We start from the raw sequence: 27,997 nt of genomic DNA on the forward strand, positions 1-27,997 counted from the left end.
TTTTAAAGCCTGAGTGTACATATTCACAACAGCAATAGAATAAGGCATATTCTCCATATCCATGTTCATAAATAAAAGACACTGAAAAGCACTGTGACCTGATCTCATTTAAACCTGTCAAGCAGTAAAGACTTCAAGCATTTTATTTAATTTATATATACTAGATTGTCAGTTTATTCACAATTACCATGAATATGTGCTAAACTCATTTCAAAATCACTGAAACAAATATTCTAATACAAGCAAAAGCTTAAACCTCAAAGTGCTCATTAAATACCCAACATTTTAGTTGTAATTAGGAAATGTTGAAGATTACTACATTCCTTAAACAGAATTTGAAAGAACATTATATACACAATCTACAGTCATCAGTATAAATAGTAAATAATTTAAATTTGTATCTCAAATGTGACTAATAGCAAAGGGATTCTAAGAGACCCTGATTCTGCCAGAAAAAAAATAGGAATCAGAAGAATCATCCCATACAGTCACAAGAATTATGTATCCCCAGTGCTGCCATTTTGGTCAATCCTTGTGACTAACTCTGATTACATCAATCCTGAAGCACCTGCCACTACATTACCAACACGGCATCACAGCAGCCTTCTTGTGACAGAATTGACTGGGACAATTGAACAGGAAAAGTTGCTACTAAGAAGTAATGAGACCCAAGTTCCTTAATTACACAGAATAACTATGTACTACAACACATTACAGTTTGCAGAGATAAAAGAACTCTGAACTATACTGTCAAACAATAAAATTTAGATGTCCTGTATTATCATTTTTCAATGAACAACAGTGTTTAGAAAACAAGTTAGAGGTATCTGTGACAAATGCAAAAGCCTAAACTGGCTGTTTTACAAAGTCTAACTGGTTCAATTCAATCCAGATCCATAGTATATTTACTAGACAAGTCACTTATCCTAATAAGAGCAAATCAAACCTCTCTACCTCAGCACCAATCCTATGCAATTTTGACTTACAATTTTCTGGCCTATGGTATTATCCTGTACACAGGTGAAGCCAGTTTCACACAGAACTAATATGAGTTCACTGGAACAGGTTGCCCAAGAAGGTTGTGGATGCCTCATCCCTGGAGCATTCAAGACCAGGCTGGATGTGGCTCTGAGCAGCTTGGTTTGGTGGTTGGAGACCATGCATATAGCAGGGAGTTGAAACTAGATGATCTCTGTGGTCCTTTTCAACCCACTGATTCCATGAGTTATCCGTAAAATGTTAAACTCTCTGTCACTATACTCTTCATGGCACACAAGCTTCTCAACATTTTCTGTTAAAGTACAGCTCAACAAGCTTTCAAAAATGCAAACACCCTTAAAACACAAGAGTGTTTATGAATGTGAACACTCACATACTCACAATCAAGAGTATATAACTTCCTGTCATTTTTTTTCACTTCTCACCTGCAAAGATGGGTAACACTTCATTCTCTTTCAGTCTTCTCACCAATTCTACAACTAGACTTCGTAACTTTTGGAAAGATACAACAGTATACCCACTAACATACAATAATGTGATTACAGTAAATCAAAAGCCATAAACTAAAACAACAGTGAAACTTCTATAAATGCACTGGAATTCTGTAAAAATTGCATTTTAACTTTTGGTCAACATTCCTGCTAATGTTAACTCTGCTGTACAAAATCACGTTAATGTCTGCAGGAATAAGCCCCTTGTGCAATACTTGAGTTTTAGCTTAGTGTACAGTAAGCCTGAACTACTAGTTTTCTTAAAAATAACAGACAGGACATTGTAAAGCCGTGTTTTGTCCATACTTAACCCATTTCTAGATTCTTCCCTTGTAAAACCACATTCATGAGAAAAATTGCTGTGATATTCAGAAGAATTGAAGGCAAGCAAGTGTGCGTGTGTAACAAAAGCTGTCAAGGTGACAAACGATTCAGTGGACTGCTTTCTTCTCCACCTGCAGCAAGCTTCAGTGTTGTTATCTTCCGAGGGGGGTGCTGAGGACTCTTACGAAGGTTGTCATCCATCTGCAGAGAAATAATGAGAGCCGGATCTGGCAAACGGTAGAATGTAAGTTACATGATTAGTCTATTTGTCAGAACTCCTATTGAGAATTCTGGCTTATTGTTTTGTGGTTTTTTTGTGTTTTTTTTTTTTTTTTAAACCTTACTTTCTTTTAGCCTTTCTTATTTTACCTAAAACAACATATTGGCTCCTTTCTTCTCCCAAAAATCTGATTTAAGTGTTGCTATTCATTCCATGATCATGTGACAAATTAAACATAAAGCAAATGGCTACACTTCTGCTCTGCTCAATTCATTTCTTCAAGATTACCAAGGAAAGCAACACTGCTACCTTCTTCTAAGAGGTTGCAGTTTCAATTTTGTACAGTAGCCAAACACTACTATAAAGCAGATCAAAAGTCAAATTGCTAACATAAGTGGGTATTTTTGCATGCTCAGCATCTTACAGGAAGAAAATTTTTTCAACTTTGAAATGATTTGGAGATGCTAGATGAACTTAGATCAGCTAAGATTTCAAAAACTTTTTAATATAGAGATTATAGTATGATCTTTTTAAGTACAGGTTAAAATTATTCTCTGAATATAAATATTTTACATTTTTCATAGGATAGCAATCTAATACCCTGTATGTACTGCAGTATCGAAAAAAGAAAAGATTTATTACTACAGAACAAGCAGAATCACAGAAGACAGCACAGGACAAATCTCCAAAGGTTGTCTAGTCCATCCTACTTCCTCACAGTAGGATCAGCTTTGCATAAACCATGGCTGATAAATGTCTACTTAGCCTATTTTTAAAACTTTCACAGCTGCCTTTCAATACCTCAAAGAGATACAATCAATACCAAATGGAGCAGAAGCAGGACAAAACTGATGATCCATCTGATACACTGATCTTTTTTTAGAAAATGCATTCTGTCCTTCCAGTAAGAGTTTTCTTGAATCAGTAAACTAATTCTTCATAATTATTTTTAACATAAGTTGCATAGCTCTTACAGGTGCTGAAGCACAGCCTTGAAAACACAGGAATAAAAGGCAGACATAGGAGCAGGAGAAGGAAGATGTATGTTAGTGACTGCAAGAAATCAGCTGGGAGCAGAGGAGACTCGGGTACTGATCTCAGTAAGACCAATTTCAAAGTTTTGCTTATAAGTTTTCTTGCTGAGGTCTTGCAAGACCATTTCTAATTCTGATAAAAACATTTGCATTCCCCCTCGAGTGTAGATAAGCCTGTGGAAAGTCAACCTTCTACTGTTTGTATGTGCACTTGCAAGGGCATCGTTGATTGTAGTAAAAATACTTTACATGTAAGACTTCATCAATTAATTTCTTTCAAAATTGCTAATTTTCTTCCCTCATCTCTATACAAAGTACCTCACTAGAAAAGAAACAAAATAAAATGTTAATTGCACAGTTGCAGTTGTAACAGTATTTGTGAACAAACAGCCACAAAGAAGCAGGATAATAAACAGACTGAAGCAAAAGTAACCTTTTCAATCAAGTTGGATTCCTTATTTACAAGCTGTGTGAGTTTCTGCAGATTAGCATCTGCTGTATTCTGTCCAGATGGAGAATGGCCTAGAGAGTGAAGGCAGAAAGATGAAGACTGAAAAGGTATTTACAAAAGCTTTTACATTCTTAAAAAGAAAGAAACAAACAAATATTGGAAGAAAAGTTCATGCAGTGTTTTTATCCTAAGATGAATTTAAGTGGAAAAGCCATTTTGTCATAGAAACGGAAACAATAAGCATGAGCCATAGAACAGATACAAGCAGATTTTGCCAAGGCATGACAAGCTTTAAATCTGAGAATTAAACCTTGCCTTTAATTTTCAATCCTTTCTGCACAACCACGGAAGCTTATCTACATCATTTCCCCACAGAACCTCCAGCACAAATTTATAAAATCTTATTTTGCTTTAGTTCAAATGTGGAAACCACCACTACTATTTCAAACAGATTATACGTGAAAAAGTGAAAAAGAGACATAACTTACCTGTAACAGTTAACTTGAAATAGCAGGTTAAAATATCATCACAGAACCGACACAGGTTGGTAAGCTGTTTCAAATGCTCTTGTAATTGTACTCTAGGGAAGCACACTTTATAAACTGGTGCAAGGAAACCAAACACGAAGGCATCCAAGGTAGTAGGTCTGAAAAGAACAGCAAAACAGAGCAAAGCCCAAGCATGACTGAGGTAAGACATCAAGACCTCCATGAACGTAACCAGTTTCTGTGTATATCAGACAAAATTTAACACAGAATCTTCTAAGATATTCAGGCACTGTTTTTATCAGATATAAAAAGACACTTTGAAGAGGCTATCTATTGATTTCAGCACCTCTAAATTAGAGATGTGCTGGTAAACTGGAACAGTTGTTTTAGCATTAAAATACAATCATGTATCATGCACACTGGTAAGCAATCCAGTCTAGAATACATTTCTGGCATTACAAAAGCCAAGCAGATAAGATGCATGCCAGTGGAGCAGGACCCTTTCACATGAAGAAGTCTAACTTCACTGGCAAAGGGTACAGATTGTCCTTCTTGGGTGCTATCTTGGCAATATATATGCTTCCTGTCCTATGCCCACAAGAAAGACCAGCCTTCTCAGACCTATGCCATCTTTCCAAGGAGCTAGTAGTAACACCTCAGGCTTCAGGTATTTTTTCTACAAGCAATCACAGGAGGTGACATTCACTGGCTAGAGAATGATTTTCTAACAGAAACCTAACTCATTAAGTATCCTACATGAGCTGATATAGGCAGGGTCTGCCACCCTATGGAAAGATGCCATATAAAAGACACTCTGGACTGAGATCGCTAAAAAGCAGGGTGTGAATCATAAAACTGTACAGCACCTTCTAACATTCTAGCAGATTAAAAAAAACAAGTGCTAAGCATTCACAGAATCACATGGCATCTGTTTATTAAAAATAACAACAACAAACACCAACGTTAAAAACTAAGAAAGCACACTCACGTATTTCCAAAGAAAAACGGAGATGTTCCCAATCTCTTTGACAGGAGATTTAGGCACTCCTTGGCATCCCTGTATATCTGATGAGACACAGAACTATTTAAGAGCCCTAGCTGAAGCAAACAGTAGTACACACACTATCACACACCATTATCACAGTGCGCTAGCTTATTTCATGACAGCACCAACTTACAAATTCTTTACTACACAACATGTACCTGTGCTTCCACTTCAGTGAGACTGTAGAGAGGAGGGCCTCCTCTGGTCAGCAAGATCCTGTTGAGTGCTTCCCTGGACATCTTTCCAGGCAGATACAAACTTAGTGGGAAGGGAATCCTTGAGGCAAACCACGGTTTTGTTACACTGCAGTAATTTTCAGCCTCAACCCAAAAAGTGTGCAGCTATATCAACACAAGGAAGAGTATGACTGAAATTTGAGTAAAAAACATTAGACTTCCCTTAAAAGTATAATGTGTAAGACTTGCCACAGGAGAAAAGGGAATTATCGTACTTTAAAGCGCTTAGCTCTGCAAGGATTACATTATTCCTTTAAGAGTATATCATTAAGGACACAGAGCTACCTTCAACCTAAATAAAAAGATAATGCTTATATACACATGCACAAAATTGCATAGTCATGCATACACATGCATGTATACACACATGCATAACTGCACAAAGAAACTGTATTACAACATAAGTTGTGAATGTATAGGATCAGGTTTGAAATTTTTGGAATTTTCTTTTGAAATTTTACATACCATCTAAAATGAAAATATGCTAGGAAATTATGAATTTGAAAGCCTTGCAGGACAACTGAAGAGGCTACTTAGTTAAAGTACCTTTTCCTGTATAAATTCAAGTCAAAGGTACTCAACAGATCAAGTGCTTGCAGGTTTTTTTTATAGCTATAATTCTACTGACACTAAATTGGTAAGGGCGTGTAGCCATGTGTTATTTACTGAACCAAAAAATGAACTAGTGGTGGGTATTTCAAAAGTTCCCACTTAACAGCTCAAAAGACTTTTGGAGCTGTGCAGCCCACATCAGCCATATAACATGTTATTCCAAGCCTTTTCAAAAAGCATCATGAAACAAAGAACTGCCAGAATAAGCTGTTTGCAGGATACTGTTCCCAAAAAGCATCTAAGAAAAAACACATTCAAAGATGCCATTTTAAAAGTCTTTCTTAAGTTCATTATTATTACTTCACACCTCCCACATGCTTTTTTCTTTTTCGAAGTTGCTAGGCAGTCTTTTCAAAATTGGACTAAAAACGTAAATACTTTCAAGCCAGGACTACGGCTGAGAAACTTCTCTGTCTCTCACACTGGGCACCCCTTGCAATATTCATAAAATTCTAGCCATCATAAAGAATTCACTAGTATTTACCAGGGCAGGAAGCAGTTTCTCTTCAAGCAGTGCAATATAAGCCAGTGTATCAGCTCCTTGTTTTGCAGACAATTCATAATCAGCATTGTATCTCTGTGAATTTAAAATTAAAACGAAATAACAAGCAGAAAACAGTCACCAACCACCTCATACTATAAATAGTGTTACATGGAACTTTCAGCTTCTGACTCAAACAGGGAATCCTTTCAAGGTACACAGAAAGGGCTGGAATTTCACTAATTTAGAAATGGCAAAAATTGGTGTTGATTTACCTTATTTTTAGGTATCTTAAAAGCATGCCTATTACTGGTATACTTTGGAGTTAAACAGGGTGCTCTTTTTCCATCAATATGGAATCTTTGGTATTCAAACGGATAGGAAACTGCAGAATTTTAAAAACATTGTCTTCAATCTCAACCCAAATGCTCAGTTTTCTATTTTTCTCCAGACAAAGATTTAAAGTTTCACTAAGATGCCTTTCATCAGACAGTTTTCTTAACTAGACAGGAACAGAATTTCTAATGTAAACACAGAAGAGTGGGCTGAAAGACCATCTTAGAAATTAAAATGATGATGCCATGCTTTATTAGACATCTTTATAATTGTGAAACAAAGCAGCACTATAGCTTTATTCTTTTTAATAAAACATTGAGAGATCTACAAAAGGCAAGCAAGATTTGATTACACAATAACATGATTGCATCAAGAAATGCCTGCAGACTTTTTTATGCTACAGGCTACAGAAAAACTACATAAATTAAAAACAACACCATGTGTTATACTTCAGAAGAAAAAAAGGTGAAAAGAGTACACCAGGAGATGATTACCCATTTAAACAGTTAAAATTACATTTCCCTAACTGTGATCTCCTTGGTCTGCAAAGCTGCAATGATGTTACAGTGTTATAATTAACAGCATGATGAAACTCAGTAAGAAACTGCTCAGTTGAGGCTAGCCTGTTGTCCTTTTTCAATGAAGAATTTTCCTGTGCCTGTTTTTAAATTTTTCATAACAACCAAACTTTTAAGCAGCAATCTGTGATTCCACCATTTTTCAATTCTCACGTGTGTACAAAACACTGAAAAGCAGTTAAGTCAGAACTGGTTTCCAGGTTTTAAGAAACCTACATCAGTCTGTGTGGAGAATGCAAAAATTCACTACAAGGAAGAAGAAACCAATCTTCTGAGAGCAACATACCTGCTTTCTTAAGAAGTTTAGTATTTTTGCTGGCTGAGAAATAACAATGTCTTCTGATATAAGGACTGGTACGTCTGCTAGAAAGAATAAATAATACAGTCAACAGAATTTATACGTAGCAATTCTAATTTAACTGGAAAGTGATCAATCACTTCATCTGTTTTCCTTTCCTCACTGCATTCTCTGACCTTCCCAACACATATGTATCAAGTAAGCTATATGTAGTTGATTTCCACCAAGATCATACACATATTTGGCATACGGTGGCCTTTGCTAATAATACATAAAAAAGGGCCCAGACTGAAACCAATGTCATCTACTAGGTATCTGATATTTTGAGATCTGGACTTTAACAAGAATATCCGCTAGGCTTTTTTCTTTCTATTTTTTCCTTGCCCTTCCTAAACCACTTTTACAGCCTGCAACTACTGATTAAGCTACCAGTGCCTAAAGAAGGCCTATTCCAGAATCAAAGAATTTTCTTCTCCCAGAAGCATATTAGTCTGCTTTTACTCATTAGATTGTAGAATTAAAGACTGTAGACTGTACATCTCTTTAACAGAGGCTGCTTTATAGCATGTTTACAAGGTACCTGCCACAGTGAGCCTAACAGGACTATTAAGCTAAATACTGTTGAAATATCAATTATAAAATACTTTGATTTTTTTTTTCTGGTAGGAATTTTAATTATCTTGCCCATGAAGAAAGCCACAAAAATTATGGAGAAGTAAGCTAAACTAGTTCTTGGTAGTTCTGCTAACAGAAAGCAATACACCAAAGAAGAGTGAAAGGTGCAACAACAGGTGGACACAGTAGTGCCTAAAGACGTGACAAGTTTTAGTGACAAACTACTTCACCTTGCAGTGACGTTACTCGTCTGGAATACACAAACACAATGACTTAAACACTGAGCAAACAGATAAGCAGTATGAATAAAGATTCAATGTAAAGAAATCCTCTGACATCATCTCTGACAACCCACTTGGCACCTACCTTGTCAGCCAGCTTTCCTGATTCAAGCTCTGTGACTTAGGACAGTACCAAATATCCCATCTGATGCAAGTTACACTCTTTCAGGCTCACATTCTACATCCACCCACAGAAGCTTCTTAAATCATGTGTAATTAAAGAACGCTACTTCCATTATGCAAGTCTAGTAACTACTGTATAAATATTTCCAAGCAATTGCCTTCAATGTATCATCCCTTCAGACTGCCTGACAAAACAGGTGTGTGCTTTTGCACTGCCACTTTGTTGACTCTCCTCTGATCATCCCATCACCCATACACATTTTACTAAGGTGCCCTTTAAGGCATTCTTTATATCTTCTGTTACTTGTCGCTTGCAAAATCATCACACTTCAATCTGTAAAGATGCTTTTTAATATGTAGTGGAAGCAGGTAAACCGCACAGGGACGGACAGAGCGTGAACACAAAACCAAAGGAAATGAAGAAAAAGACACTTTGGGATTAGAACCCACACTTCTAAAGCGACGAGGATTAAAATAATAGAAATGCAAATAAGGTACCTTTTGGAGTGCTCCAGGAATTATTTATAGTATTCACTGTCAGAGGAGCTCCAGCAAATTTAGCATAAGCCTGCAACAGATTGCAGAAAATAATCGAGTTAGCACATAATAAGTGTAAGACAGCAATTCAAAAAAGCAGGCCTGAGCATTCCGATTAGCTGCACTGGGTTAAATAAAAATAATTCTTTAAAAGTTCACCAACACTATGCGCATCTGCCAGGTTTCTGATGCAGAATCAGGCTCCTATTTTTGAGGGTTCTGGTCAGAGCTCATTGCAGCGACGTGCAATAACCAATAAGGTCAAAACTTATTTCAATGTTCCGGGCTGCTCGGTAACGCCTGTCCCCTGCCAGGCGGCTCCCCATGGGCACGCGCGGGCCCCGCTCGGCCTCACCGCATCCCGGGCCCCGCTCGGCCCCACCGCATCCCGGGCCCCGCTCGGCCCCACCGCATCCCGGGCCCCGCTCGGCCCCACCGCATCCCGGGCCCCGCCGCCCCGCGAGCCGCCGCCATGCCCCGCGCCCGGTGCAGGCCGCGCCCGGCTTCAGGGCGCCCCTCGGTGGCGGCACCGCCTTCGCGGCGCGAGTAGCCCAGCACAGCCACCCGGGCGCGGGGCAGCCCTCGGCACCGCGCTTCCCTCCCTGCCGCCCTCCTCCCGGAGCAGGTGGTGGCCTCCGCCGTTACCATGACGGTCAGAGACTCCGGATGAAGGGACGGCAGCCCCCAGTCACCTCCCCAGCAGCTCAGCTCCATGGGAGCCGCCATCTTATCCGCCGGCAGCGCGGGCCCGGGGAGCGCGCCGCTGCTGCCTTCGCATGGCGGCGCTCGAGCGCCCCCGGCAGCGCCGCCAGGAGGGAAAAGCGGCTGGAGCTCCTCGGGGACCGCTGGCCGTCCCTGACTTAGAGGCTTCTCCCCTCACGCGCCGTTCCCGGGCCCGGTTGCCCGAGGCCATCACCCTGCCCGCCGTGAAAAATTTACTGCTTGGAATGACTGCGTGGTTGAACCCTGGCTCTGCGGGGCTGGTTGTGTTGCCCGAAGTCACGGCTTTCCACAGGAGCGAAAATGACGACTTTTGAGCAGCCGTCAGCAATTTGCCTTCAAAAATATGCACATCTGATTGTGTGATACCGTTTTTGACCACGTAATTACGAGCTCATGCAGTGTGTGTTTTTACTGAGGATGTCTTAAGATACCAGTCTGCTATTCAGGTCTACAGCACACAAAGATGAGGAGAGCAAAGGCTCTCAAGGTTTCTTCCTCCCTGCATCATCAGATCTGTGGTTTCAGATCTGAATGAAAGTTGTGTCACAAACAACCATTTCTGTATGGAGGATAAACCAGCTTAGCACTCTCCTTATGACAGATTGCAAGAAGGCTTAGACCTTCCTTGCTCTGCCTTGGGCCCAGTTCATCTCTGTACCATTATGATGCCGAGAGCAAAGATGGAAAAGGCAATAAACATCTTCCCTACCTCATCCAGAGACTTTCCATGAGGTTTTCCTCTCGGTTGCCTGAGTGGAATTTCTGTTAGTATCAATGAAATGTAAATACGTGCTCTGAGAATGAATGTATGCCTTGACTTGAAAAAATGGAGCTTCAGTTTGTGACTTCTGAAAAGGCAAAACTTGCTCTGAAATCTGTGTTTGAAACCTTACATTCTTTCTACACACCCTTGCAATGAAAATGTGGCAGGATCAAACTCCTAAATGTTGACAGAAGTACAGAAGGATGTGGTTTAGAGCTGTACTTCACTGAGATTTCACTTGCATTAAGGCTTCTCTCGTTTCGCTTCTCATTATGGGTTTTACATGGACCTCAGTTTTTAATCATCCATAAAACTCCATAAAAACAATGAGACTCCTCGTGGATACTAGGAACAAAATATGAAACCTAAATTAAGCAGCAGGGATTCCTTCCTAACTCCTTGGTCACATTACTTGGAATCTGCACAGGCCATGAAGACTTCTGCAAAGCAAAATCTATCAAATTGGCATCTACTCTGTATTTTCTACATCTACATCTACATTGGTTTACATAAAATAAGCAGAACAAATATTTTAGCAGTTGGAGTTTACTTGCATATCTTCTATTAAAAAAAGTTAATCTTGCGTTCCTGTGAAAAAGAAATTCCTTACAGAAGTTTCCTGAAGGTTTCTTGAAAACATAATGCCTAATAACCACTTTCTGATTTGTATTCAAGGTACCAACCTTCAGTAAGTTAAGCTGGAGTTTGTACGTCAGAGAAAACACAAGAGTGAAAAAGAAATGGCTATTATTCTGTTGTTGTTATTGAACATGATGGTTACAAGGTCAAACAGATGGTTACAAAGTCAAATAGTCCCATCCAGACAGCAGATAAACACTATGCTTTGTAAAAATCCCTTAAAGAAGGTTTTGCTTGAGCACAAAATCTCTTCCAGTCTGTAGCATACTCCAATAATAAAAATGAAAACTTGGAAAATTGCAGTAGCATTTGTGCATACTGGCTAACTTAAACATTATCATAAACTTCTGCTTATGTATTTTGTGAACTTGTTCTGTTTCATTTTATTGTGCTCTTTTTCCCAAATTTTGCTCTAACATGCATGGTGAATAAGCACAACGAATAAGCAGGCAGAGGAACAACAGAATTTGGCACTCAAACGTCAAATAGCAAGGAGAATAAAATGCCACGAACGAGATCTTCCTCACATTGAGTTGATTAGTACCAGTCCGCAAGACTTCACTGTAAGTAACTTAGAAGTGAAAAACAAGTCAAAATGGTTTATTAAATAGTTTATAAAAAGGAGCTTTCTGAGAAAATATTTCTTACATTTTGATAAACTCAAAGAAATTACATACGTGGATGCAAATAATTGTTAGCATTCCTCCAGATAGGCAAACACAAAACTTTTCCATCTAATGAGATTTTCTTTTTTATCTGCAGTAGTAACTGAATACTTTACATGAAGCTGTGATGATTTTGCAGATCTTCACGATGTTTTTGTGTTAGGCACTTAAACCTAATATCATGGCTGGAAAAAACTACACTATACAGTTCATTCATGAAAGAGAAGCAGCATTATATAAGCAAAATATAATGTAGCAATCTAACTGCAACTTAAGAAGATCGGAGGTGGCTGGATACACTGCATAGAGGGTAGGGTTAAACACATTCATATATGAGATTTCTTTTGAGCCTGAAGGCTCAGAGCAGACTCATTTGCTTTCTGAACTTGAACCACAGAGATAAGGAGCCAAGGTGGATCCACACCGAGACTTGGTCAGCAGTTTATGGCTAAGAAATCATATGTGCACAACAAATCTAAAATACAGTCTTAGAGAAGCTAAAAAAGCTTAAAACAAACAATCGCTTTCTGAGGATCTCTATCAACAAAGTATCTTAATGTCAAAGTGTAAGGGGTGTTACACACAGGTGTAACAGGTGCACAGGTGTAACCTGTTAAGGCTTCTCTACTTAAAGGGAAATCTTGACTACAATCCACTACCAAGTAGGTGAGCTACAGGGACTATAGATTGTTTGTTATTTATGTGGCAAGATGGTTGAGTGATAGTCATAATTTGTTCTTTGGTTCATGCTCAGTTGGCCTTCAGCTGTTGAACCAAGTCTCTGCTATCAGTTATTTTAGCCTCCCAAATTTGAGACAGATTTGTAGTTGTTAATCTGTCTTAACAAGAGCATTATTAGTACTGTTGCTCCTGTCCTCCTGTGTGTGAGACCAGGCCCAGGAGGAATATGGGGAACAAGAAGGGGAGGCGGGCATACTGTCACGCCTATGTTGTCAAAGAATGCTCTTTGGTGACAAAAGAGTTTCTCCTTCATGCTAACTGATTATAGAGCAGTATCAGTGCTGCTGTACATCCAGGCATTGGCCTCTGCTAATAACCTGCTGTCACCGTTATTCTTAGGGACAGGTTCTGGGCTGAAACTTAAGCTCCTAGGATACCTGTGGCTTTGGTTTTCTTTTTCTTTGTTTCACATCTTTGCTTCCTGCTATCTTCCTTTCAGCCTCACCTTTCTAACTGGTTTGTAATGCTCTAAACCCACTGCTCTGTTTTCCTTTCTCTGTGGTGCAGCACTCTGCCAGCCCATTGGTATCACTGTGCTGCTTTCCCACTTCCACCACATGAGCAGGGGTGGTGGGAGTGAAAGTGAGGCATTTTGTGTTGTGTAGAAACACACATGGAAGTGTAGCACAGTGAGGAAGAACACTGTGCTGGGATACACTCAGTATAAAGGAAGCAGTCTGCAGCCTCCAAATAGGCAAAGAAAGATGTGCAACTGAAGGACTGGGTCAACACACATACAGACAAGCATGGGTGTTCTGTGGTATGGAGGATGTACCGTGTGGGAGAGTATCTCAAGAGCAAGCAACTACAGGCCATCAGAAGGTATTTGGGAATCCCATTGCAGCCACGTTGGAGATGAGACCATGCCTGCACCCTGCGCAGCCACAGGCTGTTCCAGCCCACCCTCCCCTTCACTGTATGCTGGCAGCCTCAGCCCTGCAGCATGTTGTGTCTTGCCCTGCACACAGGTGGTCCTCCTCATTAGTTGAATGCCATGCCTGATGTGCTGAACATTAATCAACACCACTTTGCTCATTTAACATAAATTTTTCCTGCTATTGTTGCTCCTGTTTTTATGATGTAAATGATATCAGACATCTCCAGCTATTCCAGCTGTGCACTGGGCTGCAAGCTGGCAGGGGAGCAGCCACAGCTCCCTGAACTGCTTCTGATGTGGCAGAGGTTTGTCTGTGGGCTGGGGTGAGTGGAGAGACACAGGATGAGGAGGGGAGGGCAACAGGTTGGGAGCCTGTCGCATGCTGCAAGCCCTTGGTGGGAGAAGCACCCAGCAGTCAGCGGGTCTCTGGTAAGCAAGGTGCAGAGGGGCACTGCTTAGGGGGCAGCTTCCAAAGGACACAGAGCAGACTGGCAGCACAACCCCAGAGAGTTCACTTGTTTGTGTCTTTCTTCCTCAGTGTCAGCAGAGCTGAAACTGGGACCTTCTAGGACAGAAAATTGAATAATTAAATCTTGGGAGTACATCAAGTACTGAAAATGCACGTAGTTGAGAGCTGAAGTGCTGGGGTTTTGTTGTTGTTGTTGTTATTGTTGTTTGTTTTTAACTGAACTCGATTTCAAGTCCTGAGGCCTAGGGGTTTGTTAACACAAGCAACCTTTTCTAGTAACCCCAGGTCTGTTGGTTTGAGCTCTCCCAATATCCCTGAACTCTAAGAGAAATGGCAGATGCCAGACTCCATGTTCCTCACACAAGGCTTCTAGAAACAGAAGTCTTACGAGGAGTGGCTGAGGGAACCAGACTGCTCAGTCTCAAGAAGAGGAGGCTTAGGGGAAACTTTACTGCACTCTACAATGACCGAAGGGAGTTGGGGCGAGGTGGGCATTGTCCTCCCAGGTAACAGTGATAGAGCAAGAGGGAATGACTTCAGGGTGCATCAGGAGGGGTTCGGATTGGATATTAGAGAAAACTTCTTAGAAAGAGTGGTTAGCTATTGGAACAGGCTGCCCAAAAAGGTGGTGAAGGTCAAGAAACGTGTGGATGTGGCACTGAGGGACGTGATTCAGGGGGCATGGTGGGAGCGGGTCAGCAGGTGGACTAGATGATCTGAGGCATCTTTTCCAACTTTAACGATTCCACGATTCAGTGAAACCTGGTTTGCTCTGCACTGCAGTCCGCACGACAGCTTTCAACGCCATTTATTAGCTACAAAAAACCGGTGCAGCTAAATTCGAAGAAAGACCACGTCCCCGAACGGCAGCCACCTGTGCCACCTCAGACAGCTGCGCCCTGCCACGGCTCAGCCCCCACCAGCCCCCGGGCCAATGGCCTGCTGCCGGCCCCGTCCCTCCCCGGACGCGGAGCAGCCCCCGTTAAACGCGGGCCCGGAGCAGAGCGGAGTGGCGCGCCGTCCTCTCGCGCTGCCCGGCCCGCGGCCGCCATGGGGTGCGAGCGCGGCGCCGCCCTGCTGCTGCTGCCCCTTGCCCTGCAGCTCTGCCTGGGCCGTGCTGCGCCGCCCGCGCCTCGAGGTAAGGGCCCTGCGCCGCCCCTCTCCGCTTTAGCGAGCTTTCCTCTTTTTCTATCATTTTTCATAGAGGTGGTGGCGGGTTTAGGATGGGGCTGCCCTGAGCAGAAAAGTCGGGGCGGCTGCTCGCAGCGGGAGGAGCGGAGCGGGCAGCGCTGCCCTGCCGCCTCCGGCCCCGCTTTGCCCCCTCGGGGTCGCGGCTTCGCTGATCCCTCAGCCGAATTCTAAGCCCGCTAACGTCGTCAGAAAGCAGCCTGGTTCTGTGGGGACCGTGAACATCCGAAAGAGTGCTTTGCACTGCAAGATGCACTCTCATAAGTGAGAGGTAAAGTGCTGAGCTATAGAAACTCGTCGAGAAAACTCCACTGCGTGAAGTAGGACTCGAGTAGGAAAAAAGGTTGCTTCTGTACGGCAGCGTTATGGACGCAGTGAGCCAGCACCTGCTTTGTTTTAGAGCACCGTTCGGCAGCTGCGTGTAGCTCTAACACTCGTGCTGCTCTGGGAGGTGTAAAGCTGATGCGCTGCTTCTCGGGTGACTTAAGCTTCCATTGTCCTGCGGAATGGTGTTTGACGTTTTAATCGGTTGTTCTTTGGCATGTGAAGAAGGTCTACAAGAGAAGTTAATTTAGTTGTGTTTTCTTTATTAAAGTCCTTCTTGATTGAAAGTATTTCTGAGAATAGTGTTGTTTAAGAAAAAAAAAAAAGGCAGAAAAAAGTTCAACAAAAGGCAGACTTCTAGCTTAGTGGAGGCAGCAGCCAGGGAAGGACCCCGCTCACGTCCTCTCATATTCCTGCACTTCAAAATCAGAGTCTGGGCTTCACTCCCATTGACCAGAGTGTCATCAACCATCTTGGGAAGCGTCGAGCAGTAGTGCTGTTTTCATATATATGTATATGGATATTTGTGACTGGTGAGGAACCTTGGAAGGGGTCTGAAAGCTGGTGTACTGTGTCACCAGAAATAAGGAGGAAATCTTTTGTCTTGTGCGCTCTTCTCTCTTCTGTAATTGATTTAATTCTCACCCCTCCTTAAGGCTTTCTGTTATATATTTTAGTTCCTACCTTAAGTATTGAAGTTTTAGGACCTATCTACAAAGAGTGGATTGCTGCTATTTATCATACGCCTTTTTCATGGGAGGTTGAGCAGGTCCCTTCAAACAGCAAAAGAACAAATCAGGGAAAGCAGAAGGGAGAAGACTTGTGGGCTATGCTGCAAGTGGGCTCATTTCAGCTTGGTGGGAATGCACGCATGCACTTGTGCTTACAGGCATGCCCAAGTCTTCCCTCCTAGTGCACTTATTGAAACCAGATGCTTTTGTGCCTTCCAGCTTTGGCAGTCCTGTCCTATTAGTTTGTTTTCAAGTCTCTCTTTTCTAGGAGTGGAATGAAAATATGTGATTCTCCTTAAAAATGAAATCTCAAATCCTTATAGATCTCTCTTTCGTGTCCCACTCAAACAAGAAGTTGTCTCTGTAAGGTCTAAGAGTACCTGCCAGCTCTCCTAAGGATGGAGAATGAATTTTCACAGCATCACTGATTTTCTGTGCACTTCTGCTGACACATATCTAGTTGACATGATGGGATGGATTCTGACACATGCATTTGTGAAGGTACTTCAAGAGAGAGTTCAGTAGTGCGCTGCTGAAGGATTGTGGAATGCAAATATTAAACAAACCAATTTGAGTATTCATTTATAAATACAAATTTAAAGATATCCAATAATTTTTCCATCAGGTTAGGCAGAAATTTTGTCATAGTTAATAGTTGTTTTAGCAATAGTTTGGTGTTTGATATGAAGTCAGCAAGCAGACCTAGGACTGGAAAAAAACGTGGTTTTTCACTGTAAGAGACCTCAGTACTGTATTCCAGTGATCCAGTTGTATTTTAAGAATAGTTATTACCTCCAAATATTGTTGTATAGATCCATGAGTTACATTTCATTTTTTTGCTTGACCAGCTGCTTTGCTTTGTGTAGATCAAAACTGATAAAATACTCAGCCTTTTGCCATTGCTGGTTTCAGTGGCAGCAGTGGTTGTCCTAAGATGCTTGTAAGTCTGAACTGTGAAAGAAAGGGAATTTGACAAGTTAATCTCAGATGTTTGTTGACAACAGCATTACAAATGCATGCAAGTCAAGTGCCTCATTGTTTCTGCATATTGTAATTGAAGTCGCCAGCAGAGCCACAAGGGTTGGAGTCAGTAAGGCTTTAGACGTGAGCTATGATCTAGATTTCATTGCTTTTGAGAGGTGAAGGGAAAGGCATCTCTTTCTTTGGAAATGACATCAGTGTCCAAATGAGTGGATGCTTCAGAATGATCAGTGGAAATAGCATGAGCCTAAGCTGTCATTTGAGTGAACAGGCTTTACTACGTGGCTGTGGGTAGGACCATGTACGTGTGTGATTGTGCTATGGTTGCTCTTGAGTCTCCTTCACCTAGTGGTGTATGGAAACACTGTCACGTAAGGATGGCCTTGTCTGTGGAGTGATAGTGGTGTGCAATGGCTATATATGCCTATATATTTAAATAATGCTTGTGTGTAGTCGTTTATTAGTCTTCCCTGAAAGGCTGTAATGTATATACTGCTCTGACAGCAGTAGACTCCAATGGGAGATCACTAGGTTTCTTAGTAGAATAGTTTGAATTTGCAGACATCATGGATTTAGAAACATTGAGGAAAAACTAGCTTGTTGTTTTAGGGCCATAAGAGGGCTGGCATACTTAGTAGTATAGTATTTAAACCATTTGCTGCTGCACCATGCAAAAATTAAAAAGAAAAATTGGAAATAGCTTTCACTCTGCCTTAGGTTTTTTTACTTTTTGTCAGACCTGTCTTCGTTATCTGTGCCAGAAGGGAAAATGAGTTTTATTTATATAATATATCATCTGAGATGTCAGTGAAGTGAGAAGGAGGTTATGAATATCATATTACTTACCTGGTTCTTTGGCACTTTAATTGATGCCCTGCACATGCCATCAAAATAGTTCCTAGGATAAGCAAACCAGAAATCTCTCTGAAAATTTTGGTGCTGGATTTTAATTTATGAAAGAGGGAATAGTTGGAAAAGCTTTCATATTGGAGTGTATCTCAAAAGATAAAAAAACCTTAAGAGATCTACCAGAAAGTATTTGAGAACATCATTTTGAAGACTAAATATTTCTGTTTTAATAAACTATTGTAGAATAGAATTGCATAATGGCTTTGGTTGGAAAGGACTTTAAAGATCATCCAGTTCCAAACCTCTGCTGTGAGCAGCGTTGCCACCCACCAGCCCAGGCTGCCCAGGGCCCCCATCGAGTCTGAATACCTCCAGGGATGGGCATCCACAGCTACTGTGGCTAGCCTGTGCCAGGGCCTCACCACCCTCTGAATGAAAAAAAAAATTCCAAACGTTTAATCTAAATCTCCCTTCTTTTACTTTAAAACTGTTCTACTTTGACCTGTCACTATCAGAATAAGTCTTGCTCTCTGTCTTGTTTGGAATCTCCCTTTATGTACTGAAGGCTTCAGTGAGATCTCCTTGAAGCCTTCTCCAACATTTCAATAGTGGATGAACTGGCTTCACAGTACATTGTTCTCGGCTCATTGTATTTAAACTACTGTTGAAACTGTTTTATTTTTCAGTTATTGATCTTCTTTCGTATGCCAACAAGAGAGAGGTAACAAGCGTCCTGCAACAAGCACTTGGGGATCCTATGCTGAATGAAGTGTTCTTGCTTTCAGCATTCAAACTGCAGCCAAAGAGCACAGTCACCGTATTTGGCCTATATTCACCAGTTGATGACAGGCAGTATTTTGAGTTTACAGTAATGGGACGGATGAACAAAGGTGAGTTGTTTGTGTTTAGTAGGGGAAAACTAGGACTGGGTCCATTCTTATTGGTATGTCACAGAAGAACTTGGAAAATGATGTGATTAACCTTTATGCTTGGGTCATTCTTTGTTGCATGTTGCCACCTTGCAAGATAAGAATGCTGCCAACATCCTCCAGCTCTGCTGCTTTGTCCAGCTCACAGGGTGCTGCGCTCTCCTGGCCAGGGAAGCAGACTCCACAGTCAGCTGGTATCACAGAGCTGGGAAGAGGGGTGGGGAAAAAATATCAGAAAAGGGAATCAATTTGTTTTTCTTTCTTTTCTTCTTCCCCTGAAGGGTAATCACTGGTTCTTATTACTGAGGAATGTGAGGGACACACGCACATGCTACCTCATGCATATGAAAGGCTCGCTCTTGTTAACCCTGGAGGTTAAATGTGACTATGCAGGACAAACATTCCTAGCATTTACAGGACTTATTGGTTAATTTGCTCTTAATTTATTGAAATTGGTTCATTAGAAATCAGAGTAAAAACTGGGGCACATTTTTAGAAACAGAGACCATGTCCATATTTATAAAATGTATTGCAATGTTGCTGTACAGTGAAAAATTACCAAGTGATGTAAGTTATTGTTGCTCTATTGACTTTGCCACTGCTTCTTGCTGTTGCCTATTGTAGTCAGAAAGCTGTCTAAGCCTAGCTATGAGAAACTCTACTGAAAAATTTAAGTTTAGATGCAGGAAAACTATTCTATATGCTGAATAAAAGCGCAGCTTTTATTTGGAAAATGCAGTGAAGTAGGTTAAAACAATGACATTTTTTGTCGTGTCTTACAAAATCCTTCTGAGGTCAGAGAATAAGGCTTTTTCTGCTATGTGTCTGTTGAGAGTGCGTGAGGTATTACAGTTGCATCAGTAACTGTAGTACAGTTCCTTATTACTTAATTGCTAAATAAGTGATGTATCACGCGTACTTTCTCTGTCCCTCCCATTCACACATGCACACACAACTATGCCTGTAAATGTTATCTAGAAATACTAATGCGTGTATTCATGTGTGTAAATAATTTTGATCTCATCACACTCTTGATTTGCAAGAATATCCACATTCCTGGCAGTTACTGATGTACTTTAACTAACAGACTTGGTGTGGTTTCTTTTAGTTTTGTCCTCAGTATGCTAGTGTTGTATTTGAGAAGTGCCTGTGACAGGCTTGTGGTATACAGATGAGCAACGCACAGAAATTTGTACTGTTGGTGACTAGTGCTGTGTTTACCTTCGGTAGTTTCAGGAGTCTTGTAACCTATGTGTGGTGAAGGGGTGATGGATCAAAGAGAGGCAGGTCTGTTTCACAGAGGTGTCCTCACTTCCTTGTTATTTTAGTGCACCGAGTTTGAGATGTATGGCCCTGAGTGAGTAGTTAACAGTGTTTCACAGTGATTTTACATGCAATTTCTCTGGTAGTGTCTGGGGTAGTGTCTGGTATCCCCTATGGCTACTTCATACAGTCAATGAAAACACATCTGGGAGATGATCGAGCAAGTTGAAAATACGGAATGTGGGAGCTGTTTCTGATCTTTTCAAGGCTGGAGATCATCACTTCAGTGGTGAACCAAGACTGGTGTCTTATCAAAGTGTAACTTCTAAATATACTGAGGGTACATGTGTGCACCTCTGCATGGTAAAGTCTCATCTGAGTAGCCCAAACCAAGCTTTTATCTACCTTTTATAGTGCCATGTTTATTTGTGAGCTGCATTCCTCATGGTTTGCTGATGTTTTATTTTTGTTGTGGTAAACTTGATAGTAAATATAATATGAAGTGTTTTTTAAAGCATGCATTTAATGTGAGATTTTTTCTTTTCCATTTGATTTGCAAAGTCCATATTGAAGTCTTACCTGGCTCGAGATTGACGTATCCACATAGTGTGCCACTGAGAGGGAGATTTTGCCATTGTATCCATTGAGTTTATGTTAATGGTTCAACTCTGTCACCTTTTTGTAGTCTTATTGATGCACAGTGGATTGTTACGTGCATGAGTTAAGGATTTGCTGGTCAATTTAACTCGTTTCGTCTAGTGTATTTTTGGAGTCAAATTGCAAATAGAGTCCCTGGGTTGCTTATCATTTTTGAACAGATCCTTTCTGGAATAAACATTAGTAAATGCATAAAACTGATAAAATTTAACTAGTCAGTGAAGTGATCCCTATTTACTGTCAGGATTAGTAGTTCCATCAAATGTTTCTTAAACAGTGCAGATGAGATGCTTACTCGCAGGAATGTCAGTGTAAGATGACATAGCAGTAAAAATGAATTCAGGGTCTTGGATGGGTTAAATTGTACAGAGGCTGTGATCCAGTGAAATCTCCCTTCAGAGCCTACTCTAGTTTACCAGATGGGTATTTGGCTTTGGCTATGGAAGGAATACTTTATCCTTCATCCAAGCCAGACTGCTTCTTGTCTTGAAACTATTCTGGCAGGGTCTGTTCAGAGCCCTGCCGCCATCTCCTCCTCCTTTCTCTAACTTAATGCTGCATTTGGTCACTCTGAATACAAGTCCTAGATCCAAAGACCCTGCTATTTTATGATGCAGCATGCATAATATTTACGTAAGTAAAATGCTTGCAACATACTCTTATCTTGCCAGATCTTTGAGCTGGCCAGCAAATTTTAGCAAGTTACTGATGACCTCATGCACCTTTGCGGAAATCTCAACACTGGCAGCATTTTGACATAGACAACAGTGAAAACATTCCTGATATTGATCACAGCTGCTGAGGCTTTAGTGCTAGTGTAGACTTAAAAGACAGAGATGTACTCTGCACTATTCATGCTGGTATAAAACTGGGTTATTTTAATTGCTGGACTAAGCAATTAGAAAAATTCTGAGGAATCTTTGAGCTACTAGGTATATGCCTGCTGCAGGCAGAGATATCGCAGCGTCAGAGAGCATATTAGTACTGGAAAGTTGATAGGAAAATTTGTTAGCTGAATAGAGTGAATTCAGTGTTAGACCACGGCCTCTCTGAAGTTGATAAAAGCATTTTTGCTCCCCTGTCTCCCTAATTTTTAATTGTCCTCATTTCAATTAGGTATTCCTTGTAGGTGAAAGTATGTGTAAGCTCTTGTTTGATGCAGTAGTGGTAACTCTGTGTGACTTGAGACAGATGCTGAGAAGAGCTAGTGCTTCGCTGCATAGGCACCTAGGGTCTGTGGCTTGACTCCTTAGAATTGTAGAATTGGTCAGGTTGGAAAAGACCTTAAAGATCTTCAAGTCCAACCACATCCTAACCATACTATCCTAACTCTAACAGCTCTCCACTAAATCATGTCCCTGAGCACCACATCCAAATGGTTTTTAAACACATCCAGGGATGGTAACTCAATCCATCTCCCTGGGGAGCTTATTCCACTGCTTAACAACCCTTTCTGTAAAGAAGTTTTTTCCTGGTATCCAACCAAAACTTACACTGGTCCAGCTTAAGGCCATTTCCCCTCATCCTCTCACCTGTCACGAGTGAGAAGAGAACATCTCCGCTTTCACTGTGATCTCTTTTCAGGTGTTTGAAGAGAGCAGTAAGGTCTCCCCTCAGCCTCTTCTTCCCCAGACTGAACAGCCCCAGTTCCTTCAGTCTCTCCTCATAGGACATATTCTCCAAGCCCTTCACCAGCCTTGTAGCCCTTCCTTGGACCTACTCCAGCACCTCAATGTCCTTTCTGTACTGAGGTGCCCAAAACTGAACACAGTACTCAAGGTGAGGCCTCACCAGTGCCGAGTACAGGGGCAGGATTACTTCCTAGTCCTGCTCACCACACCACTCCTGATACAAGCCAGGATGCCACTGGCCTCCCTGGCCACCTGGGCGCACTGCTGGCTCATATTCAGCTGACTTTCCATCAGTACACCAAGGTCCTTTTCCATGAGGCAGCCTTCCAGCCACTTTCCAAGGCTGTAGGGTTGCCTGAGATTGTTGTGACCAAAATGCAAGACCTGAAACCCTGAAATGCAGATTACATACTCAGAATTATACTTTCTTCCATTGCTTTAATGTTGCATTTGGATACACGGTCAGATGGCTTTGCTGAGTGCAATAAACATCACTGAAGTTGATTTTCTAGCTGTATGTTTCTGCTACAGGATGTTTCTGGGTCTATGAGATGCATACATGCAACAGCATTGATAGCAACCTGTCAGCTACACCTGTTACCTTTATCACCATTTTTCTAGAATGTTATGTAGTTTAAGGTGATGTGTTTTATTGTTTCAGCCTATTAAAAAAAGCCTAGAGAAAGCAGTGGAAAACATTCTGTACTACCTTACAAACCAGGAGCTGCACAGGAGTTCTGATGCTTCTGTTCTAAAAGTCAGCGTCCCATTTATTCTTAGCATTTATTTCTGCATTTATCAAAGCTGGCGTGAGTGAAAAATACCAGAGCCATTACAGATTTCCACAGAATTTTGTTTGATCAATCGTAGATTATTTGTCACCCTCTGATAGTCATTCTCTGTATTTTGTGCCAGTGATGCTTCGCTATCTGAAGAATGATGGGAGGTTGAACTCAGTGATTTTTAGCAACATACACCTGGCTGATGGGAAACCCCACGCTGTCATCTTATGGCTGAGTGGCCTACAGCAGGAATTCTGTACAATAGAGTTGTATCTGGACTGTCTGCAAGTAGGTGCCCTTCAGGATCTGCCAAAAGCATTTTCAACTCTATTGGAGAAATCAGCAGCAGTAGAGTTACGCGCCTTCCTGAAGAAACCAGAGGTGAGCAGGAATTCTGGGAGGAGGCTGAGCACTTAGAAGGACCAGTAGAGATCCTCTGGATTACTGAATGCAGACTTTTGAAATAAATTTAAGTACAAGTTTCTTAGGGAACAGCTGAAATCTCAGCTTCGCTGAACCCAGTAATCTACTATTCATTTTAAATGTAATTTTTAGCTTATTAAAAAAATAAAATTACAGTTTCTGTCACTTTTGATGTGAAGTACTTCTTGGGGGCAGCCTTTCATGACCATTTTAAAAGAGCTCTTGGCTTATGCATGTGCTTTTTCTTTTAATGGTGATCCACATGGACTGAGAAGACAAAAGAAGAGGCAACTCAAGTGGTGGTAGATGAATGTCAAAACTTCATCTGTTTGACTAGAATTAGAGCTTTTCTGCCTCTCTCTCTCTCTCTCTCTCCCAATCAGGGATTGTCATAGCCTTCTATCATTTCTGTATCAGTAGTCCAAGCTAAACAGTATCTTCCACAACCATCTTCCATCATCCCTAATGTGAAATGTGCATTAGAAGGTGAAAATGCATTCTGCCCCCAGGCTACACCCTTGCTTTGTTTCATTGCAGACTTGAACATTGGGAATCACTAAGGTGCCGGCTTACCTGATTTGAATGTAAAATTGTTTGAGACAGGAAAGGTTTGTTTGGATTCAGTTCAACAAAATAATTTTGTATACTGAAGATGTAAAAATAAACTAAAAAATCTGAACCTCCTGATATGTCAGATCACATGAATTGGAATAGTAGGGAGAAAAAATAAATAAATAAAACCACAACTGTATGAAAATCTGTGAGGCAGAAGTTTGAGATTTCATTACAGTTCAAATGGTGATGGATGGTCCTGAAGGGGCAGTATAGGAGCCCTGCACGCTAAGGAAATGGAGATCTCCGTGAAAAATTAATCTTTCTCTGATATTTCATGTTACTTCCACCATTGTAGCCAAATTGTGAGCTCTCCGTTTTTCTTCTCACTTCAGGATACACTGGATGAGCTGAAGCTGGTAACTGGAGGAACACTTGCCCAAGCAGGAAACCTGCAAGACTGTTTTCTTCAACAGATTGAATCTGCTCCTCAGTACACTGGTAAGGCCAGCAACCAGTTCATTCAGATACTAGTGCAGAAAAACTGTGGTGGTGAATAGTAAAAATGTGAATAAGCTCTATAGAGAAGTAATGATAATTATTTCACTCAGTTGCATCCACGATAATATCCTGTGAATATTTTATAAATATCTCAGTTTGGAGAGAAAAGAAACAAATTACTGTGATAATTGCGTTATCACAAATTAGTGATAATGCAAAGTGCTGTTGATCTATGAGAGGAGGCTGTCTGATTAAGTGGCTTTTCAGCATAACTTCTTAAGACCATACTTCTCTTATTGTGGTCTGTTTGTGTCAGGTTTAGTTGGCCACCTGAATGTCCTGGGCATGGTAAGGATGAGGGATGAGGAGGAGCACAGGAGGCTTCAGGGTATGCTGGTGGAGCAGTTACAATGCCTGTGCATCTGTTTGGGAAGAAACAATGCAAGCCAGCCATTATAGTTCTGCCACGAGCTATCTGGCACTTTTATTCATCTGCTGGGCTGGGAATTGGATGCAGGATGAATTCCTCGTCTTCCTGTGCTATGTATTGTGAAGCCTGAGCTGGGAACGGGGAGAAAAGAAAGGGGGCAGAGGCTGTTGGGATTCCTGCAAGGATGCACTCTGGCAGGATGCAGTCCCATGTGACAGGCAAGCGTGATCTCTCAGTGCAGCGAACGTGGGCTGGACTGCCCTATCTGAACTTTCTAGTCCCTTAATCTACTTTCTCACTGAAAGGTAACTGAACTTCACACTATGCTTATGTAAGTATGTGACTAGGGGGAGAAGGGGGGGGGGAGTGAAAGAGAGTTTGAGGCTTGAAATAGGATTCATGAAAAACTCATTTTCTCATCCTTCCCTGTCCTCTGTCCTAACCCTATGGCATTGCTGCTTTAGGTTAGAATACATCTGATGTCACTGGGAGACTAGATGCACAGTTTGTGTCAGAGCATCTTGCCTATCTTATGTGCATGGAGGAATCGGTGCTTTGCAGTTGGAATGAAATCTTTTTTGGCTTGTAGCTAAATAAATCCCCTGTTGCACACGCTTCTGTTTTCTTGCTCCTCAACATGTATGTCTGAACAAAAAAACACAGCTTTATTTTCAAAGGTCTTTTTTTTTATTTCCTGCAAATCAACAGGGATTTACAGATACACAGGAAGGGTAATGCAGTGATTTATTCTGGAAAAATTCTGTGCTTTCTGAGCAACATTTCCAAGATTGCAGATTTGAAGCTTTCTCAGTTGTCACTTTTTTTTCTCATTATAAATAGTATGAACAGTACTAATATAGAGAAGTGTTGTTTCTCTCTGTCTGCCTTCAGTGTGGCTGAGCTATTTGGACTAGAGCTCAAATACTGTTCATAACTTTTGAGTGTAATTAGTACCATATTAAACCTAATATTAAAGAAAAAAATCCCTCACAATTTTATTCAAAGTCTCTATAGTCAAATCCAGTGAAGGAATAGATGCAAACATTCCAACAGCAATATTAACTCAGCTGCCTTACACTTTGTCCCTTCTACAGGAGCAATATGTCACATAACCACAATTTTACCTTCAGCCAGAAAAAACAGAAATGTGAATACTTCCTCCATGGGTGTGTAATACCTATATATTTTGGTAAAAACATGTTTTCATATTAATCAAAATCATTGGAGGAGAGCTTTTGATCTGAAAAACTCTGCATGATTTTGACTGTTCGTCTGGTCATTGCTCGCTAATATAGCAGTAGCATTCCTTATTGCTCAGCATGTGAGACTGAAACAATTAGGCAGTATAGCGTATCATACAATATGATGATTGGGCAAAAGAGAAATGTGTATTTGGGTCTTTCCATGCGTGTAGGAAAATAAAGTGCAAGATGCATTGGTTTTAGTAGATGAGACCAGTATGCTATTTTTAATTAGCATCACAAAAATCACGTCAGAATGGACTTTTGGAGGACATCTGGTTCATATATGGTGCCTGAACTTGGCATAGTGTTAAATAAATAAATACACAAAAACCGGTGCGTAGCACCAAATTAAAGAGTTTTTTTTAAACCTAGCTATGGTTAAAGACAACGTGGCAACACACAGAGAAGCATATGAGCGAGAGAAGTGTAGTTTTCCACAAATTCTCTAGCAGTAGTAAAGAGAGCTTTGGAGTCTTTGTACTTGATAGATGTTTTCTTCCATGGATTGGACCGATTTTGAATACACTGTCTTCTGGCAAGAAGTTCATTACATGTTAGGAGATATTTCCTTCTGTTTATTTTAAACCTGCCTCTCTGTAGTTATGCGTGTAACTTCTGTATGCATCTTCTTTGTGTAGCAGACTGACAAGAAATCAACTACTGTTCATCCCTCAGTCACAGCCGATTTCTAATTTTGGCTTAGTAACCAAAACCTCTCTGAACAATGGTTCAGGACTAATTTTGCTGGATTAGTCTGTGGTGGGGTGCTTAAGCCAGTATCAGCTCAAAAGAGCTAGAAGAAGGCACAATATGTATGAGGCATTTCAGTGGTCTGAAATCATACAACCAAGTGTTTTTGTCAGTTTGCCTGATCTGATTAGCTGAGCAATGAAGCTCGCCAACTGATCCAAGGACCTATACAAGATCCAAGGAAAATATGGGCAAATAGGTTCCTGCCATAACCTCAGGCTTATGAAGAAGGGACTTAGGTTGCTTGTGGACAGTAGTTCTTCAAATCCTTGTCTGAATTCAAGTGTTGATGAGGGATCTGGGGCACAAGTATTATGTGGAGTGGCTGAGGGAACTGGGGTTGTTTCTTCTGGAAAGGCAGCAGGCTCAGAGGGCACATTGCTGTCTACAATGACCGGAATGGAGGGTGTGGTGAGATGGGAGTTGGCCTCTTCCATGTAACAGTGATGGAATGAGAGGGAATGACTTCAAGTTGCAGCAGAGTGGTTTAGGCTGGATATTAAGAAAAATATCTCCTCCAAAAGAGTGGTCAGGTGCTGGAACAGACTGCTCAGGGAGGTGGTTGAGTCACCATACATGGAGGTGTTCAAAAAATGATTAGATCTAGTGTGTCCAACCCACAGGCCGCATGTGGCCCAGCATAGCTTGTACTGCAGCATGTGCCATCTGCTGCCAAGTCATTGTGATGGCAGCTCTGTCGTGGGCTTTGGGGAGGGTGCAGTGCTGACATATATGA

At 41.2% G+C, this 27,997-nt stretch overlaps 2 protein-coding genes across 3 annotated transcripts in view; one reads left to right on the plus strand and one right to left on the minus strand.

The window, feature by feature from the left end:
• Nucleotides 1-1,904: 1,904 nt before the first annotated feature.
• MTX3 (metaxin 3) lies at nucleotides 1,905-9,875 on the minus strand (the record flags this gene model as incomplete). Of its 2 annotated transcripts, none has more annotated exons than XM_079548938.1 (9): nucleotides 1,905-2,015; nucleotides 3,502-3,590; nucleotides 4,008-4,165; nucleotides 4,996-5,072; nucleotides 5,211-5,393; nucleotides 6,385-6,477; nucleotides 7,582-7,658; nucleotides 9,111-9,180; nucleotides 9,795-9,875. In XM_079548938.1, 9 exons carry the CDS (start codon nucleotides 9,873-9,875, stop codon nucleotides 1,905-1,907), a joined length of 939 nt encoding a protein of 312 aa, XP_079405064.1. The 2 variants fall into 2 exon arrangements, with proteins under 2 accessions (XP_079405064.1, XP_079405065.1); XM_079548939.1 differs by having other exon boundaries at nucleotides 1,967-2,041.
• A 5,201-nt stretch (nucleotides 9,876-15,076) lies between these two features.
• Nucleotides 15,077-27,997, plus strand: part of THBS4 (thrombospondin 4) — a gene marked incomplete at both ends in the record, with an annotated part of 36,480 nt that continues 23,559 nt past the window's right edge. The window contains 4 exons of the mRNA XM_079548280.1: nucleotides 15,077-15,164; nucleotides 18,786-18,989; nucleotides 23,495-23,742; nucleotides 24,732-24,837. Coding sequence (XP_079404406.1) covers nucleotides 15,077-15,164; nucleotides 18,786-18,989; nucleotides 23,495-23,742; nucleotides 24,732-24,837 — 646 coding nt within the window. The remainder of the gene's footprint in view (nucleotides 15,165-18,785; nucleotides 18,990-23,494; nucleotides 23,743-24,731; nucleotides 24,838-27,997) is intronic.

Source organism: Tetrao urogallus (genome assembly GCF_951394365.1).
Source record: "Tetrao urogallus genome assembly, chromosome: Z".
NCBI lineage: Eukaryota > Metazoa > Chordata > Aves > Galliformes > Phasianidae > Tetrao > Tetrao urogallus.